This window comes from Mytilus galloprovincialis, chromosome 7 (assembly GCF_965363235.1).
Source record: "Mytilus galloprovincialis chromosome 7, xbMytGall1.hap1.1, whole genome shotgun sequence".
Classification (NCBI taxonomy): Eukaryota; Metazoa; Mollusca; class Bivalvia; order Mytilida; family Mytilidae; genus Mytilus; species Mytilus galloprovincialis.
In genome coordinates, this window is record NC_134844.1 from 25,814,741 (window position 1) to 25,833,518 (window position 18,778).

Sequence of the window (18,778 nt, forward strand, 5' to 3'; positions counted from 1 at the left end):
CAAAAAAACTGATTGTTTAAACATTTTTTGGACAATTTTATACTTGTAAAATATTCAAAATATCAGATTCTTGTAAGTTTTGAGTAAATATTGGCCTGTTTCTCTTAGCATGATCTCATATAAGTCTTGTGAGTATTTTCTTAAGAAACAGGGTATTTTTACTTGTTCTGAAACACTTGATTGGTCTGTTCTAGGTTTTACAAGTATTTTCTAAAGAAACATTTTTTTTACCTGCACTGGTTCCCTTTGTATGATCTGCACTAGGTCCTGTGAGAGTGCTAGATGTTCTTCCTTTTCCAAGGACCCAGTCAAAGTTATCACCAGCTTTAACATTAGTCCAAGTACAGTATCCACTCTCAAAATCACAGTCACCTGAAATGAGAAAAATACAACTTTGTCACTATTAAGTTTCAAATGTAAAAGATGACATTGCTTAGAGTCTCATAAATTAGTTGATGTCTTTGAAGACAGGATTACACAAATGTTACATTTTCTAATGAGTTTTTACAAGTATTAAAGGTTTATAATGTACCTGGAGGATACAGAAAAGGATATAATGAATTCTAATGAAGGTCATTAATTACCTAGACCTTGTAAAGACCTTTAAACTTATATACCGTAAACCAACTTTTTTCAGTATTCTTCTACTCGCAAAAGCTGCTGTAAAAATATATTGCTCACAAAAATTAGTTCATTTACAGTTTTCAGAAATAAATATAGGTTATTCAAAGGAAATTATTTGTATCATGTTGTTTGTAAGGCAATAATTGCTCCCTATCTGCTGTTTTGTAAGGCAATAGTTGCTCCCTATCTGCTGCTAATGAAGACTGGCTTACCTGTGAGAGGACAAGCTCCCGCTGTAGTGCTAACATCATCTAATGCAATATCACCCTGTACACCATTTCTACGGACGCCTTCAAACACAACCTATTTAATAATATAAAATAATGAGTACATAGAATGAACTATAAACATTAAATTCAATGTAGGTATGGAAATTTTTTTTTAAAACTGAAAAAACAATCTTGCTTTTCATAATCAAATATTTAATATTTAACATTTTAAATCTGTTTATTAATATAATGGTTATTTCTTGAGAGTGCTTGAATGATGTCTTCAACTAGATCTTTTATTCTTGGTTTCCAAATAACTTTAAAGAAAACTTACATTGAAAGCTTGTGGTGATTGTATCGTTACTTGTCCTTTGATCCAGTTGTTGCCCTGATTAAGTGACTTGCTCCATACTGCATTTATAGGTAATGTTGAACCAGTCTTTTGATAAATATTCAATGTACCAATATTTCGTCCATACATGTGATAGTAGAATTGTAAACATGTAGGTTGTGTAAAGGTCACTTGAGGACTGATTAATCTGGCTTTGTCACCTGACACTCGAGGAGCACTTGTCTCTATGTACACATACTTTCCTAAAAATTATTAAGAATCTTTTAGTATTTCATTACTTTGTTACTTTTTCTTTGGTGAATTTACAGTCAATCTTTAAATTTTGTTATCTTTCAGATTTTATAAGAGTAAACAAATTCCATGCGAGTACCTATAGCTGATTATTTCTGTGTCTTTATGGTTTCTTGCAGAGAGTTGTCTCATTGGCAATCATACCACATCTTCTTTTTTATAAAAATAATTTGGGTAAACTTTCAAACACAAGGAAGCATTTTCTATACACAAACACTTTTGCACTTCTTATACATTTTTACATGAAAGTTAATAAATACAATACTATAAAAATTTGTGTCTCTATGATACAAAATAAAACAAAATCCTGACCTGCAGATGTTCCAAAAGTGTGGTCAAATTTAGGTCCAGTATTTGTTGAGCCAGTACTTCCTTTCTGTTGTGTCCAGTCAAATACATCTGTCTTATCCTGGGTCCATCCAGCACAAAGAGATGAACCTTCAAAGTTACAAGCTAGACCACCTAAAAAATAAATACATTACTTGTGAACGCTGCTTTTTATCATTGATTTATGATGTACACCCAAAAGTTTTTTGGAATTCAAGAAAATTTGATTTTATGGCTTTAACAAGTCATACGTACAAGATGATAGGGAATTTGTATTCTGTTGAATATGTAAAATCATGGTCAATTTATACCCCAAAATTGCACTCAAATTGGTACTCAACAATAAAGATAGATCAGCTGGGTTGAAATGTTATTATTATATATCCTCCATTGATTATTCTTCATTTTTTTTTATCATACCTGCTGCCTGACATGCTCCTGCTATCATTTTGACATCATCAATAGCTACATCACCACGGTAACTTCTTCCCACAAGTCCCTCAAACACAACCTGGTACTGAGATGTCTGTGCTGGTACCTGAACCTGTCCTTGTTTCCAGCTGTTACCCTGAGTACCTTGTCTTGTCCATAGAGCATTGCCATAATTACTTCCAATCTAAAAAATAGGATAATGAGATTGTAAGCTGTCATTTCATAATGTACAGTTCACAAATAATGCAGATCCAATTGTAAAAAGAAATCACCTAAATTCCAACATGACAATAATCCTGTGACTTAATAATCAGTAATTTAATTTTGGATGTAACGCGTCTTCTGATTGGCTGACGTTATTTTGTTATGAGCCCATAGACATAATGGGACCGTGACGTCATCAACGTTTTTTCATGGTTTTCTAAGGTTTAGAATGGAATTTAGAATTAAATTATAAGAAATGACTGTAATATTTTTTCTGTCTATTCGAAATGACATAAAAAATGTGGCGCACACTGTTAAATAACCCGCTACGCACGTAATTCAGTGTGCACCAATTTTCTTATGTTATTTCTTCATAGACAGAAAAAATATTACAGTCATTCCTTAAATATATTAAATGAACTTAACTTCATCTTGAAAATTTCTAGGGACTTTAAATTCAACTTTGACAGTTCCCACTAAATAGAAGCTTTCTTTAGTTTTCAAATTGTCTAAAAACACATTTCTACTTTGCACCTGTCCTATTGAAATCAGTCATAATTTATATTTGGGTAAATTCAAAATAGAATGTTTTCCTTTTATGATTTAATATCAAAATTCTCAATAACCTAAGGGAGCTACCATTTGATTTTTATGGGGGGGGCTAGGATGAAATTTGAAAAAAATAGGCAGGACAGGAGTTTTGAGTAAAAAAAAAGGCAGGATGAGACACTTTGCAAAAAAAAAAAAGACAGGATGACAATTTAGGTAAAAAAAGTCAGGATAAACTAATAAAAAAAAAGGCAGGACCGAATAGAGTGAAAAATAAAAAGGCAGGACAGAGATTACAACTAAAAAAAAATGCAGGACAAAATTTTTCATCCTAGCCCCCCCATAAAAATCAAATGGTAGCTCCCTAAGTTCAAGAATGAATGAAAAAGCACAAAATGTATGAAATGTAATCAACTCCGAAGGAAGGGTAACATGAATGACCAAATAACACTGCTATTATCCAAATAACACTTGTAATGACCAAATAACACTTGAAATTTTAATATTAGCACATATGGGTGACTTTAAAGCATTGATTATTAAGTAAAAGTATATTATAAATGTATTTTATAAGGTTTAGGTGATTAACAGCAAGCAGGTAGGTTCATAAAGATTGATAAAAATATAGTGCGGTCATCCAACATGGCGACCAAGGAAAACACATGGTCGCTGTGTTGGATGTACACACTATCTCAATAACCTAAGATCAGGAATGAATGAAAAAGCACAGAATGTATGGAAATGTAATCAACTCAGATTAATACTCAATATATCTATAAATATTTCTCTAACCCTGGTTCCCTTATCTTGAGATAAATTCATTACAAAAATTTGACTGACCAAACATATGTCTAAAAACAAGAATGTGTCCACAGTACATGGATGCCCCATCCCAACTATCATTTTCTATGTTCAGTGGACCATGAAAATGGGGGGAAATATCTCATTTGGCATTAAAATTAGAAAGATCATATCATAGGGAACATGTGTACTAAGTTTCAAGTTGGTCGGAATTCAACTTCATAAAAAATTACCTCAACCCAAAACCTTTAACCTGAAGCGGGACAAACGGACGAACAGTACAGAACAGACGGACAGATGAATGGATGCACAGACCAGAAAAACATAATGCCCATAAATGGGGCATAATAAAGTGCAAGTTTCCATTACTTTTTTTCTTTTATGGATATGATTGCATGTGATAATACCCCAATTCTCTTACCTTGATATAAACATTTAGCATGTTGATGTTTGGTCCGTACATGTGATACCAGAACTGTAAACATTGCTGCTGATTGGCTGGAACATTGGCCGATGCCAGATGGGCACTGTCATTATATTTTCTTGGTGTTGATGCTTCAATATACATGTACCATCCCTGACCTGTGAATTATCAATAAATGTTTTAAAATATATTTGTTTGAGGTTTGGAAGGGGATATTAAACAAATAATAAAACTTAACTGTAATAAAAACAAAATTCTTAAAACTTTATCATTAGAACTAACTGCATACCTGTTCCTGTAGTATGGTCATTTGTTGGCCCTGTTAATTGTGAACCAGTTGGTCCCTGAGCTCTTGACCAATCAAAATTATCATCCTTCAAATTGGTCCAGGTACAAAGGTTACTTTCAAAGTTACAATCATATGCAGACTGGGATACTGTAAAGAAAACACTACTGTAAATTCAGTGAATTATTCTTTGCATTTATTATTGCAATTTTTAAAGAATGGACAAAAGTGTGAGATTACTTATTGCAATTTCAGAAAAATATGCCAACAAATATATTTAATGAATTGTTAATGTGAGTTCTTACTACTGAGATACTCATCTGTTTGCATTGTTTGAAAAACTCAAAACAATTCTTAATTTACAGTAATTGGTAGTTAAAACAAAAACCTTAACTTTTTTTTAATTTCTAAATCTGGTGCATTAAAAGATTGCTAGTGTTTTATATCTTTGACAATGTTAGTGTAGGGCTTCTTGTTATCATCCCTAGTCTTAACAATTTAAATACATTTCCCTCATCTTAACCCTCTTGCTGCTGGAGGGACACATATGTCCATGTTTTTATTTATGCAAGCTTGTCCTTGTGCTGTATCTTTTCAAATGAAAGATCAACCATGGTTATATTTTTCATCAATGGATCCCTCAACCATGGTTATATTTTTCATCAATGGATCCCAAATGTAACAGTCATTATGGCATGATGTCATATATCTAATGACGTCATTGTTGGATATCTCACATCACAGACGTCCAGCTGTAGTATTTTCTGGCACACAAAATGCAACCTTGAAAAACAACTGGCAGCAAGAGGGTTAAACATAAATCATCCAATCAAAACTTCCAATCTAAAACATATAAAAAAAAAACAATATAACATGAAAACACTACATACCAAATGGAGGGTTAGTTGTCGACGCTGGTAGTGGTGTAGTTGTTGGTGCTATCTTTGGATTGGCATTTGTTGGATTATCTAAAAATAGAACACACATGCAGGTCAGTGGTTGCTGTTTGTTCATATCTGTCATACTTGTTTTTCGTAAATTATGTTGTTATAAGTTATGCTGTTTTTGTTCTATATTGGATCATTTCATATTTTGACTTGTTGTGGCCTGTTATAGCTGACTTTTAGGTATGGGGTTTTCTCATTGTCCAAGGCCTTACAGTTGTCTATAATGGCTTACATCAACTTCATTTGAACTTTGGTAGATAGCTGTCTCATTGGCAATTATACGACATCTCTTTTTTTTTTATACAAAAATAATTGTAAATTTTGTTGCTTTTTCTTTGACTTTGAAACAATTATTCTAGCTTTGAAGCCATTATTCAGAATTTGACAGTTATTTTCACAAGTTTCTCATTTAAAATTATTGAATGTCAAAGCAAAAATATCAAAAGTATTGCTATCTATACTGCAACAGGATTTCTTCCACTACATATTGATTTAAATCTAAGACGAAAATGTGTCTACTTTTTTCCCATTTAATCGTATATGAAATATGAGATGGTTAAGTGCCTGTACCAAGTCAGAAATATGACAGTTGTTAATCCATTCGTTTTTGTAATTTGCTTTTCGTTCAGAACTTTCCTCAGTGTTCAGTATTTTTTTTTAAATTTACTTTTTACTTACATCCACAAGATGATTGTGTGACTGTGACATCATCAATGGCAATGTCACCTTGGTAGTTGGTGCCTCTTATTCCTTCAAATGTTAGCTGCAATAACAAAGACATACTCATAACATTAGGTATTCACAGGAGAAACCTCAATAAATTTTACAGTAGGTATCAAATGACAGTAATCCATTTTTTCCATATTGTAAAATTCATAGCAAACTCACACAAAATGAACCAACCCTTAAGAGTCAAAGGACTGCATCCAGTTTTATTAACATAGGTCAACCTTTCTCTCACTTTTTATGAAAGAATAAGGAAAATTATTCTGAGTGCTGTATAGCTGTTATTTTCAAGGGTGTAAAATTTCGTGATTTTCATTGAATAAGGTTTATGAATAATTTTGGCGGTTATTATTTTGGCCTATTTAAAACTTTTATCAATACCTTTGCATGTGTCCTTTTAAATTGTTGGCATTTATTTTGGCAATTTCATTCTATCCGCGAAAATAAGCGAAAATTTACACCCCGCGAAAAATAACCCACTATACAGTATTAGTCACTTTACTCTCTAAAATACCAGAATTTAAAGCAGTCAAGAAGTAAATATGTCTATCCTACAAACAGTGCTGCAAAGAACCTCAGAAATAAGAAATCTAATCGTTACTTCTTGAAATGATTAATTCATTGACATATTTTCCTATATCAAATAATAAAAAACATATACAGATAATGTGAGCGGAAAGATCAGACTTAATTTCTTTTAAAGATAAAGTTACCTGATATGCTGATGTTTGTGCGGGGATGGGCACTTGACCTTGAACCCACTGTGTTCCTTGGTTACCAGATAATGTCCATAGCCATGTCCTGGAGGCACTATCATTAACATACACATTCAAAGCTCCTGGAATGAAAGAGAAAGTTTTTTACCGTAAATTTGGGCTATTTCAGAAACTATATAGAGATTGCAAGCCACTTTTGGAAATATCCACCAACAATGCATATTTAAAATAAAGGAAATCTTAGACACACACAAAATGCTACAGTCAAATAAGAAAAAAAATTTTGGTTGATTGTTTTTTTGCTCAAAATGATTAACAAAATTTAATGCAAAAAAATGTTGTTTAAGTAATGGTGCCTTATAAAACTAAATTATGATTGTCTGTCATCCATTCATATAATTTTATTTATATGTTTGGATTTCAGAATGATTAATTATATCATGTGAACTGTTATATAACTTTCTATGAAATACAAAGGTATAATTATATTTGTTCTAAATAATTAACATGTAAACAAAAATGTGTAGCGTACCAACTCCATTTCCACTCATGTGATACCAAAACTGCATACAAGCTGCATTCTGGGAGAACGGGAAACTGGCACTGATCAGCCATGCCTTGTCTCCCTTCACTCTTGGTGCTGATGACTCAATGTACATGTAGTGTCCTACAAAGTAAGGATATGTTTTATTTGAAGTCCAGGTTCAGTGAGTTTAAATACTATCCAACTTTAAATATCATAACTAGGTACAAAGTATGCATTACATATGCAGCTTAATTTGCTAGAATGGTTATATAATTTTATCTATAAGGCCTAAATTAATATATTGTTTGTTTCCCCAATCCTGACCCTGCCAAGCCAGGTGTGGGTAGGTAGGTTGGGAAATAATTTTAATTTTTCCAAAAAGCTGGAACAATATCGGTTGATCTGACAAGCCTGAAAATCAGAAATGAATAAAATAATATTTGACTTAGTTTGAACAATAAAATTTTGTGTGTTGGACCATTTTTGCAGGGTCAGTCAGGATTGGGGAAACCAAACATATTTTATTTTAGGCCTAAAGTTTAAGGCAATTTGTAAATTTATTAACGTCCAGAAAATTACTAATGATTAAAAACTATATCATAATAATCTGTTAATACAGAGGTATGTCTTGAATGAGGAACATAATCAGAAATAAATCTCCCTTCAGTGGCTTCTGTGGCAAGAGCAACAAAAAAGTAAATTGTAGTATAATTCATTGATTTTTCTTAGTGTTTAATGCCACTTTCAACACTATTTTTCTATCTATTTGGTCAGTTCTTACTGGTGGAGAAAGCAGGAAAGCCCTATGGACCTTCGATTGTAAAGCTGACAATCCTAGTCAGTGCACCTGCCTTGTGCTGGATTTAAACTTGCAACCTGAGAGTTGACAAGCTAGTGAAATAGTAGTTCAACTACTTAGAACACTTGGCAACCAGGGAACCCACTTGTAGTATAAATTACCATCCTTACCTAACAAAGAACCTATAGTGTGGTCATAATTTGGTCCTGTTCTGGTACTGGAAGTTTGTCCTTTCTGTCTCAGCCAATCAAACTGGTCACCTGAGTTTGTGTTTACCCAATTACAAGTGTCCTTTTCAAAATCACAGTCACCAGGATTACCACATGCACCCTGGGTTATCTGGACATCATCAATACCAATATCACTATACACTGGATTTCCTATAACTCCTTCAAAAACAACCTACAATAGGAGAACAAAATCAATTGAAACATTTCTTATCAAATAAGTAATTCTTTTTAGATATTTATTTACTACAATTTTTTTAGTATTAATAAAATGGAAAAGAAAGGATACGGTTTATCTATTCATGACACAAAATCCAAACATGGACCTCAACAAACACGTAGCAAAAATAAACACAAAGCAAAAATACAGCACTTTAAATTGCTATTCCTCAAAGTCTTACTTTAAATGAGGATAAATAATTTAAGGAATTAAGATTTTCAAAAGAAATCAAATTATAACATAAGCATACCAAGGAGAAATAGTTATCTAGACTGAAAGATAAACCTCACCTGCCAGGATCCTTGTGATGTGACGGTTACTTGAGCATTCTGCCATTTATTAGCTTGGTTTCCAATCTTTGACCAGATAGGTGTACCTAATGCTCCACCTATCATGGCATACACATTTAATGTTCCCATTGTTCTCCCGTACATATGGTACCAGAAAGTCAAACACACCCCTGAAGTTGTTGGGTTGGTACCGCTAATCAAACGGGCCTTTTGGCCTGACCTTCTTGGTGAAGATGTTTCGATGTATACATAATATCCTGTAATTGAAGGTAGAAAATAAATCCTTTAAAAAACATTTTAACTTTGTAGAATGCATAATCATTTAGCTATTTAAATGTTATCCTCAATACCTTTTTTTTACCAAATTGTTTTTTTATCTATTTCACTAAATGTAAAACAAATCATGATTATGTACATGCACTGATTTGAAAATGCATAGAGTCTTCAATATTAATTTTATATATTCCAAGTAAGATAGAAACTGACCTGCTGATGTTCCATAGGTGTGGTCATTTGATGGTCCTGTGCTGCTTGATGCTGTTCTTCCATTCTTTCTTGACCAATTAAAATCATCATTTGTAGCCTGAGTATAACCACACAATTGAGTATCTTCAAATGTACATACTCCATTGATTGTACCTAAAATTGTAAAAATATGAAAAGCATCGTAACTTGAAGACAAATTTTTGAGCATGTATTATTATTATAACATATAGCAGGAAAATGATGAAAATTGTCAGTAAAAATATTGTAGTGATATATTTCTTTGAGTTTTTTATAGTTGAATTCTTTTATATTTTCAATATATCTACCTCACACAAAAATCTGATTCCTTCCCCAACTTATATTTTTTCATCAGTTTTGGTTTATAAGCTCTTCTTTAATAAGCTTTGTAATTTCAAATATTTTGACCCCTAGCATCACTGAAGAGACATTTATTGTGGAAAGACCCATCTGGTGCTGTTAATACCGTAAATATTATTCCTTTTAGATACTAATTTTTTCTCATTGCTATAAGAATTAAGATAATAATCATATGGTAATATTACTGACATTTATACAGTAGTATTTAACTTTTCTGTAATTATGACATATAAGTATCTTAGAACTGATTTGGAAATATAAGTTTTAGATAATTGTTATTAAGAAAAAATTTGATTGTATCTTAAACAGTCTTTATAGAAACAAACAAAAATAGAAAAGTTTCAAACCTGCACATGATCCTTCCCTAACAGTGATGTCATCAACAGCAATGTCTCCCTTGTAGCTAGTTCCACGGACACCTTCAAACATTATCTCATATGTTGCGTTTCCTTGGATATCTACCTGGCTTTGGTACCATTTGTTACTAAGTGTACCAGTATGTGTCCAAATTGGTTTTCCTACTGTTGTGGCAAATCTTAGGTATACGTTCAGTGCTTTGACATTTGAGCCATACATGTGGTACCAGAATGTCAGACATTTTGTTGTCTTGGTTACAATATTTGCACTGACAATCTGAGCTTTGTCATTGGGTCTGCGTGGATTAGATGTCTCAATATAGATATAATATCCAGCAGCTGTTAAAAAATGTATTATATATTGCATTGTGGATACATTTATTTAAGTTTGTACCAATTTTCAAGGACTGAAGAAAACATTTTTATGGATATTTGTCATGAGTTAGTGGTTTTGCCAAAATCTGCAGAGATTTCTGCAGAAAATTCAAATTCAACTTAAGGTTTCTCTGTACCCACAAAATCCATGCAAATCAGTATTCAAAGAATAATAATTTATCTACAGAATATTTTACTAATATAGTTGCTTTATTTTAATGTGTGCAGGTAGAAAATTTAGTCAAAAGGACCAATCATAAGTATTTTAATGATTATCTTTTCTTAAAACCATTTAATGTGAATAATAACCAAAAAATCTTGGCTGCAAAATTCGATTTTTATTATATTAAAAAAAACATGATAAAATAAACATTTTGGAAAAATATAAGAAAATTATATCTGCAGATCCATCTTAATTCATATTTTTAATGAGCAACTGTATTTTCTGAGGCAATAACTTACAAGTGCCTGTTGTGTGATCAGTAACAGGTCCTGTTCCAGCAGTACCAGTGCTACCATGGAAACGTGTCCAATCAAACTGGTCCCCTCCATTAGTCACTTGGGACCAGCTACATAGACCCTGCTCAAAGTTACAGTCATATGTGGATGGTGCTAAAACAAAAGGTTCAATGCATACACAAAATTTAAAACTTTAAAAACATCAACATAATAAATAAGTCCAGAACTATTTACTGATAAACTAATTGATGATTGTAAAAAAAAATCCACAAAAACATAATTTTTGACAATAAAAGATGAAAAAGTGCTAGCAAAATATAAATTTTCACAATAAAAATTTTACTAATCCACAAACAATGTGTTTATATTGAACAAAAATTTGAAGAACATGCATAGTACATATCAGCATCTTATAATACAGAATTTGTTTGAAGTCCAATGGCAAATATTTCATGAATAAATTAGCTAAAAGGTTATTAAAGTCGACATACAGTCTTCAACAGCAGTTAAGTTTCAATTCAATATGCAACGCTCTATATCAGAGACAATATTGTGGGACAAGAAAATAAAATAAACTAACCAGAAGACGGTGCTACTGTTGTTGTTACGGTGGGTACTGGTGGCAATGTACTTCCTGACATAGCATCTATTGGTATCACTAAAAAATGAAAAAAACTAATATATTTAGACTTATCTTAATTAAAAAATAATCTACATATTCCTGATTTTATTACCTTCATATCATTTTTTGTAGCAGGAAAGAATTTATGAGATAACATTTTTCCAAAATCTACTGAACTGTTGTATTATCAGTGAAAGTAAATAAATTATCACAAGGAATAAATAAATACTCACCAAACCGTTAACATTTAATATGCTATTAAAGGTTGATTAACCTTGACCTTCAATACAGATAATTGTCCTTGCTATCAAATTGTATTACCTTGACCTTCCTTATCATTGTTCATTTCAAACTAACCTTGACAACCTCCTGTGGTAAATGTTATATCATCAAGAGCCACATAACTATTAGTTGCTCCCGATGAAGTGAGAGTAAAGGTTATCTGGTAGGATCCATTTACATTGATAATGGGAAACTGTCCTGATTGCCATTTAGCTGGGGTGTCAGAATATGACCTAATCCACAATGGTACTGAAAGTGAACCCTGAAAAAATTAAAATCAGTTTTGAAGTGTACATAATTACTACATTCATCAAAATATTTAAAAGATGATCTTTAGAATCTAAGAGTTACAGAGGCAGATTGAATGGGGGCCTTATGGAGCTACATATATGATAAAATACATATACTTTTGACAAGTATGACTTCAAAAATTGGCTTGTCAAAGGCCGCCCTTTTTTCAAAATCCTAGATCCACACCTAGATTATTTGCATATTTAAGCTCAACTTAAAAGTGTGCTTTTCCCTTGTTTTCTGAAAGGACAAGGTATGTACTGCTATACACAATATCACTAATCCCGGCTGACCCGGCCGCTTGAACTTTTGACTCATACAACAATCACTTTTCCAGATATTTTGTTGTATGATGTCAAAATTTTACGGGAACCTGTGTGATATCCAGTAATGGCGGACAAATAGCGATAAGGTATATTGCTAAAGTAAGAAAAATCCAAAACTCATACTGTTTACAATATTCTACTGCAACATGTGAATGTTTCACTTTTATTATCTGTCACTAATTCTCCAAAATAAACGTCAATAGATGAGGGCAACACATTCTGATTTTACTGTAAAATTTGTACAGCTGCTAATGAAACTTGTGCAGAAGAAGAAAAGTTTTATCTGACTTACAGTAGTGGCAGTAGCAGTCAGGGTACCAGCTGAGTTACCAAAGAACATGAACCAGAACTTCATACATTGACCATTTACTCCTGTGGCTTGCATGTTAGGTGACATGTATTGGGCTTTATTGCCTCGTCCCTGTCCAGAAAGTTGACTGTACAAGTATTTTCCTGAAAATATAATGCATGTCCCTAGAGCATTTTCAAATTAAACCACATTTAGTAAACTCATAGTAATATGGACAAGGAATCACCAATCATACAATTTGTCATATTTGCTATCAAACGTAGTGTATTTTTAAAAAGTTTGCTAATTTTGATGTTGAAAAAGGCACTACTTATATTTTTTCCTTTCTCCATCAGAATTTATGAAAATTCATCATTTCATAGTCTCTAAATAAAGCTATCCTCGAAAGAAGAATGTATAAAATCAAATTTTAAATATTTTAAATTGCCTCAAATGACATGTCTTCAGAAAAATGGATCATTTGTCAATGTATTGATTGATTGTTGTTTGCTTTACATCCAGTGATTTATCAAAGGTTTTTTTTATATAGATTAGACCGTTGTTTTTCACGTTTAAATGGTTTTGCACTAGTAATTTTTGGGGACCATTATAGCTTGCTGCTCGATGTGAGCCAAGGCCTTGTGTTGAAGACTGCACCTTGACCTATAATGGTTTACTTTTATAAATTGTTACTTGGATGGAGAGTTGTTTCATTGGCACTCATATCACACCTTTCTATATCTTAGTACACTATAAGTTTGTGTATCAATCATTTATACACTATAAGTTTGTGTATCAAACATTTATACACGTTCAGTTTTACCAACCTTTTCCTACACCATATGTATGATCTCCTGTTGGGTGTGGTCTGGATCCTCCATAAGCTCCACTGAATAGTATCCAATCAAAATTATCTGTTTTGGAATTACTCCACCCACATTGTCCACGTTCAAAGTTACAATCCCCTGTAAACAAATATAAATATTACAAATAAATTAATGTGTTTGAACCATATTTCTACTGTTGGCCATACATATCATAATGACATAAAAATAAAAGAATGAAAACCAATCAAACAAACTCCTTTGAACATGGCTAACTTAAAAAGATATAACAACAAAACTCATCATAATAAATTAAGCCAACAAATGACTGACTAATCATAGAAATGTACAAATAAATCACATATTATAAGCCAGTATTTAGCCTTGTCATATTTTTTTTTCTAAGATCATCACTTTTTCCGGTATGACAATGTAAATAAGGAATAAAAACTTTCATTACAATGCTCTCCAACATCTTTGAAAACTGTTATGACAAAAGATCTCACACAAGGTACTCCAAATGTTATTCCAACTGTTACGACACAATGTAATCCAACTGTTATGACACAATGTAATCCCAATGTAATCCAATTGTTATGACACAGACACCAAATACTTCAACTGTTATGGCACTAACACAAAATATTCCAACTGTTATGACACACACAAACACAAAATATTCCAACTGTTATGACACATACACAATGCATTCCATCTGTTACGACACAGACAAAAGGTATTCCAAATGTTATGACAAAATTTATTTCATATTTATGACAAAAAGTATTCCAACTGTTATGACACAGACACCAAAAACTCCAACTGTTATGACACAAACACAAAATATTTCAACTGTTATGACACATACACAATGTATTCCATCTGTTATGACACAGAATAAAGGTATTCCAAATGTTATGACGAAATTTATTCCAACTGTTCTGATACAAGGTTTTCCATCTGTTATGACACAATGTATTCCAACTGTTATGAGCAGACACTTGATATTCCAACTGTTATGAAACAGACACTAGATATTCCAACTGTTATAACACCGACACAAAACATTCCTACTGTTAAGACAAAATTGATTTTAACTGTTATGACAAAAGGTATTCCAACTCTTATGACACCTTCTTTAGTAAAGTGTACAAGAAGGCATCATGACAGCTGAGACACCAAGAATCAACTTCATTATTCCATGACACAATTCATTAAAAATTGTTCACCTTACCAAAAAAAAGTAACAATAACATTATAAAGGTACCAATTTCAAACAAAACAACAACAAAACACATAGGATCAAACATTACTTAAATACCAAAACTATGCCTGAATGTGAATATTTTCAAATGACTTGTAGAAAGGCATAGGCAAGGTTGAATAAAAATGACATGTGTTGGTTAATGTTGCTTGTCAATTTTTTTTGCACCTTTTTTAGGAAGGAGTCAGGTGTTTGTGTTGTATTGTCAAAAACTTTTGGTCATTCCTTATTATCTGTCATTTCTTATCTCATCATATTCCTTTACTAATTATAACTTTATCGGTGACAATATTATGGAATTTGATGCAACTGTCATACAAGTGAGAGATTTAGCTAGCTATAAAACCAGGTTCAATCCACAATTTTCTACATTTGAAAATGCATGTACCAAGTCAGGAATATGACAGTTCTTGTCCATTCGTTTTTGATGCCATTTTTTTTGTGACTTTACTTTTTATGACAATGTTACCTGGACTTGGACAGTTGGTAGACAATTGGATATCATCTATTGCCATGTCACTGGCTATACCATTTCCAACTATTCCCTCAAATATAATCTAAAATAAAAAGACAATTCATGTACCATAGTCTAAGAAATTTAATATATAAGAAATCAAAAACTGTTACAAATGTACTATTACTACAAATAGAGATTATGCAATCAATCTTCAGAAATAATGCAGAATGTGAACTTATCCATACAGACTGTGTAATCTGAAAACTCCTGTATGATGATGTTACATAAACATTTCAAAGTAATTCACATCAACAAAAGACAACCACTGAATTACAGGCTGAAAACTGGTTCCCAAGAAAATGAACGAATCCACAGAATCAGGAGAAAGTTAAGCAAGAAAATTACATTAACTAGGCTTTAAATTGCTTACATTAATGGGTTTTCCCAAAGGTAACTGGGCAAATTGCTGGTACCATCTGTTTCCATGGTTACCAGACAGACTCCAGATTGGTCTTCCCAGCTGTGGTCTCCCAGTAGCATTGTTGTTAGCATACACATTCAATGTTCCCATGTTACGGCCATACATGTTGTACCAGAAAGACAAACACTGTCCACTTTGTGGCAGAAATACTGGAGACCATAGTCTATAATTGAAAAATATCATCTATAAGATAACAATATAAAAATAATTATTATTCACTCTAAAAAATATTGGGGATTTTTTTTTTACAGTAAGCATGATGCAGATATATCTACATTGCAAAACTGAAGAATGAAAGGAGCAAACCCAAAAATTAAATAATAACCTTTCTAAAGAGCAAAATAAATTTGAGAAAGGAAATGGGGAATGTGTCAAAGCGACAACAAGCAGACCATAGAGAAGACAACAGCCGAAGGCCACCAATGGGTCTTCAATGTAGCAAGAAACTCCCCCACCCGTAGGCGTCCTTCAGCTGTCCCCTTAAAAAATATGTATACTAGTGCAGTGATATGTCATACTAAACTCCGAATTATACACAAGAAACTAAAATTAAAAATCATACAAGACTAACAAAGGCCAGAGGGTCCTGACTTGGGACAGGCGCAAAAATGTGGCGGGGTTAAACATGTTTGTGAGATCTCAACCCTCCCCTATACCTCTAGCCAATGTAGAAAAGTAAACGCATAACAATATGCACATAAAATTTCAGTTCAAGAGAAGTCCGAGTCTGAGCTTTATATCAGATTCTGTTTATACCATGGAACAACAATCTGGTTTTATTTTTATGAACAATTCCAGAATTAATTTACTGGAGGTCCTTATTTTAGACTCTAACCAACCATCATATAATGTTTTCACATTACTTTTAATTTAAACACAATCATAAGGAAACTGTATCACCACAATTTATTAATTTGAATGCCTCCTTTCCCTCACAACGATCAATTTTGGGCAGCACTTACTGAAAAATGTATAAAATGCTAATAAAAATTTTATTAAAAGTTTTTTTTTACATTAACTGATGACAAGGAACTATCACAATTAAGGATATTATTAAGTTTTCGGGCAAATTCTCATCTCTCAATCATAGGTCAAATTATCCCCTATATAAAGCAATTAGACATCTTTGTTTCTGTTAATTGATAAAAAATATTTACTTTGCAGCATCAAATCTTCTTCTTGGAGCTGAAGCTTCTGTGTACATGTAATGTCCTTGTCTTGTTCCATAAGAGTGGTCAGCAGATGGACCAGTATTTGTAGACCTGGTAGATCCAGTGCTCCTTGTCCAATCAAATCTATCTGATTTATCTTGAAAGTAGTTACAGATTTTGTTGCTTTCAAAATTACAGTTGATAGGTGACGATACAGTGGATGGAGTTGATTGAGGAGCTTGAGTAACTAAAAAAAAGAAAAAAAATCAAATATTTTCTTAGCCATCTTCAAATCACACTTGATTATAAGAACATATCAAAGACACTTTTATATTTGATGTTTTTCCCTCAGTTTTAGTTTGTAACCTGGATTTGTTTCTTTTACAATTGATTTTTAAATTTCAAACAGCGGTATACTACTGTTGCCTTTATTTATCAGTTATTAACTTGAACTTTGGTCTGAAAATTCATAGATAATCATATCACAAAATGTATTTATAATTTCCTCTTTTATTTATTCTTATACTTGAAAATCTTAATCTAATTCATTTCATCATCTCATTACATAACCATAATTGTTTTACGGTAAACATTATAAAAATGAATAAAATAAAACTTATTTATGAAATAAAATATGAAGATTAAAGGGAGATAACAAACCTTGACTACAACTACCAGATGTCAAGGACATATCGTCAATGGCAATGTCTCCTTTATAACTAGTTCCTCTAACACCCTCAAATACAACCTGCAATTAAATATAGTGTAAAAACATCAGAAATGGTGTGCATACAGTATATAGATATTGTATTCAATACTGCACAAATGTTAAGTGAAGTAAAAGTTAAATAATTTAAGTGTCAATTAAATCATGAAAACAAATAAAATATCATTTGCAAGGAGAAAATATTCAATAAAATTACAAAAAACTCAAGCATAACTTCCTTAACAATGTTTACGCTATTTTTCACTTACGTTTGTAACAGACTGTGTGGTTGCATCTCCAGCAATCTGGAACTTTCCCAATTTCCACTGATTCCCTTGTGTTCCTTTTCGGGACCAGATAGGTGAGGTCAAGTTACTGTTGTCCCCAGTAGATAGGTAAACATTCAAAGCATTGACATGGATACCATACATGTGGTAGTAGAATGTGACACACTGAGGGAAGTTACCAGCAATGGAAGGACTTATCAAACGGGCCTTATCACCTGGTCTACGAGGTGCAGATGTTTCAATAAATATGTAATATCCCTTGTTGGCTACAAAAGAAAAAAGAACTTTTTTACATGGATATTTGATTGTGTGGTTTTCACAAAGCTGCATACAAACTTATAAGTATTTTGCTAAGACCTTATATGTAAATTATGTTTACCCAGAAAATTAGTTTTCCTGGATTAAAAATGAATCAACAGTCAGTTAATATACTGTGTATTTTTCATGGAATATCAATTTCATAAGGGATAGGTGAACAAACAATTTATGGGTTAAACAAAGTACTAATTTCCTATAGTCTTGTCAGTTTACTCTTGCATAAATTATGAAATCTAGTGTCTACAAAAATACAATCTTTCCTTCATCAACAAAGTGGGTCTCATTGGGGTCTGAGCGTGACGCAGAATTGCAGATTTTTCGTAAGCGTGACACGGGAAAGTCAAATTATTGTGCCGTGAAAACGGGAATTAAGGTCCAGCAGGACACAGGAAATTACAACTAGAGGCTCTAAAGAGCCTGTGTCGCTCACCTTGGTCTATGTGAATATTAAAGGAAGCAGATGGATTCATGACAAA

The 18,778-nt window shown here is 32.4% G+C and overlaps 1 protein-coding gene across 1 annotated transcript in view; it reads right to left on the minus strand.

The window, feature by feature from the left end:
• LOC143082639 (MAM and LDL-receptor class A domain-containing protein 2-like) overlaps positions 1-18,778 on the minus strand; it is a 137,783-nt gene that overhangs the window by 70,371 nt on the left and 48,634 nt on the right. Inside the window, exons 61-85 of the mRNA XM_076258434.1 lie at positions 17,967-18,250; positions 17,652-17,739; positions 16,998-17,238; positions 15,790-16,003; positions 15,372-15,459; positions 13,642-13,779; positions 12,818-12,978; positions 11,984-12,170; positions 11,585-11,662; positions 11,008-11,157; positions 10,162-10,509; positions 9,437-9,589; positions 8,951-9,207; positions 8,384-8,615; positions 7,421-7,555; positions 6,886-7,010; positions 6,125-6,209; positions 5,390-5,467; positions 4,503-4,649; positions 4,211-4,371; positions 2,224-2,419; positions 1,789-1,938; positions 1,168-1,427; positions 837-927; positions 232-372 (exon numbers count right to left, since the gene is read on the minus strand). Coding sequence (XP_076114549.1) covers positions 232-372; positions 837-927; positions 1,168-1,427; positions 1,789-1,938; positions 2,224-2,419; positions 4,211-4,371; positions 4,503-4,649; positions 5,390-5,467; positions 6,125-6,209; positions 6,886-7,010; positions 7,421-7,555; positions 8,384-8,615; positions 8,951-9,207; positions 9,437-9,589; positions 10,162-10,509; positions 11,008-11,157; positions 11,585-11,662; positions 11,984-12,170; positions 12,818-12,978; positions 13,642-13,779; positions 15,372-15,459; positions 15,790-16,003; positions 16,998-17,238; positions 17,652-17,739; positions 17,967-18,250 — 4,188 coding nt within the window. The remainder of the gene's footprint in view (positions 1-231; positions 373-836; positions 928-1,167; positions 1,428-1,788; positions 1,939-2,223; positions 2,420-4,210; positions 4,372-4,502; positions 4,650-5,389; positions 5,468-6,124; positions 6,210-6,885; positions 7,011-7,420; positions 7,556-8,383; positions 8,616-8,950; positions 9,208-9,436; positions 9,590-10,161; positions 10,510-11,007; positions 11,158-11,584; positions 11,663-11,983; positions 12,171-12,817; positions 12,979-13,641; positions 13,780-15,371; positions 15,460-15,789; positions 16,004-16,997; positions 17,239-17,651; positions 17,740-17,966; positions 18,251-18,778) is intronic.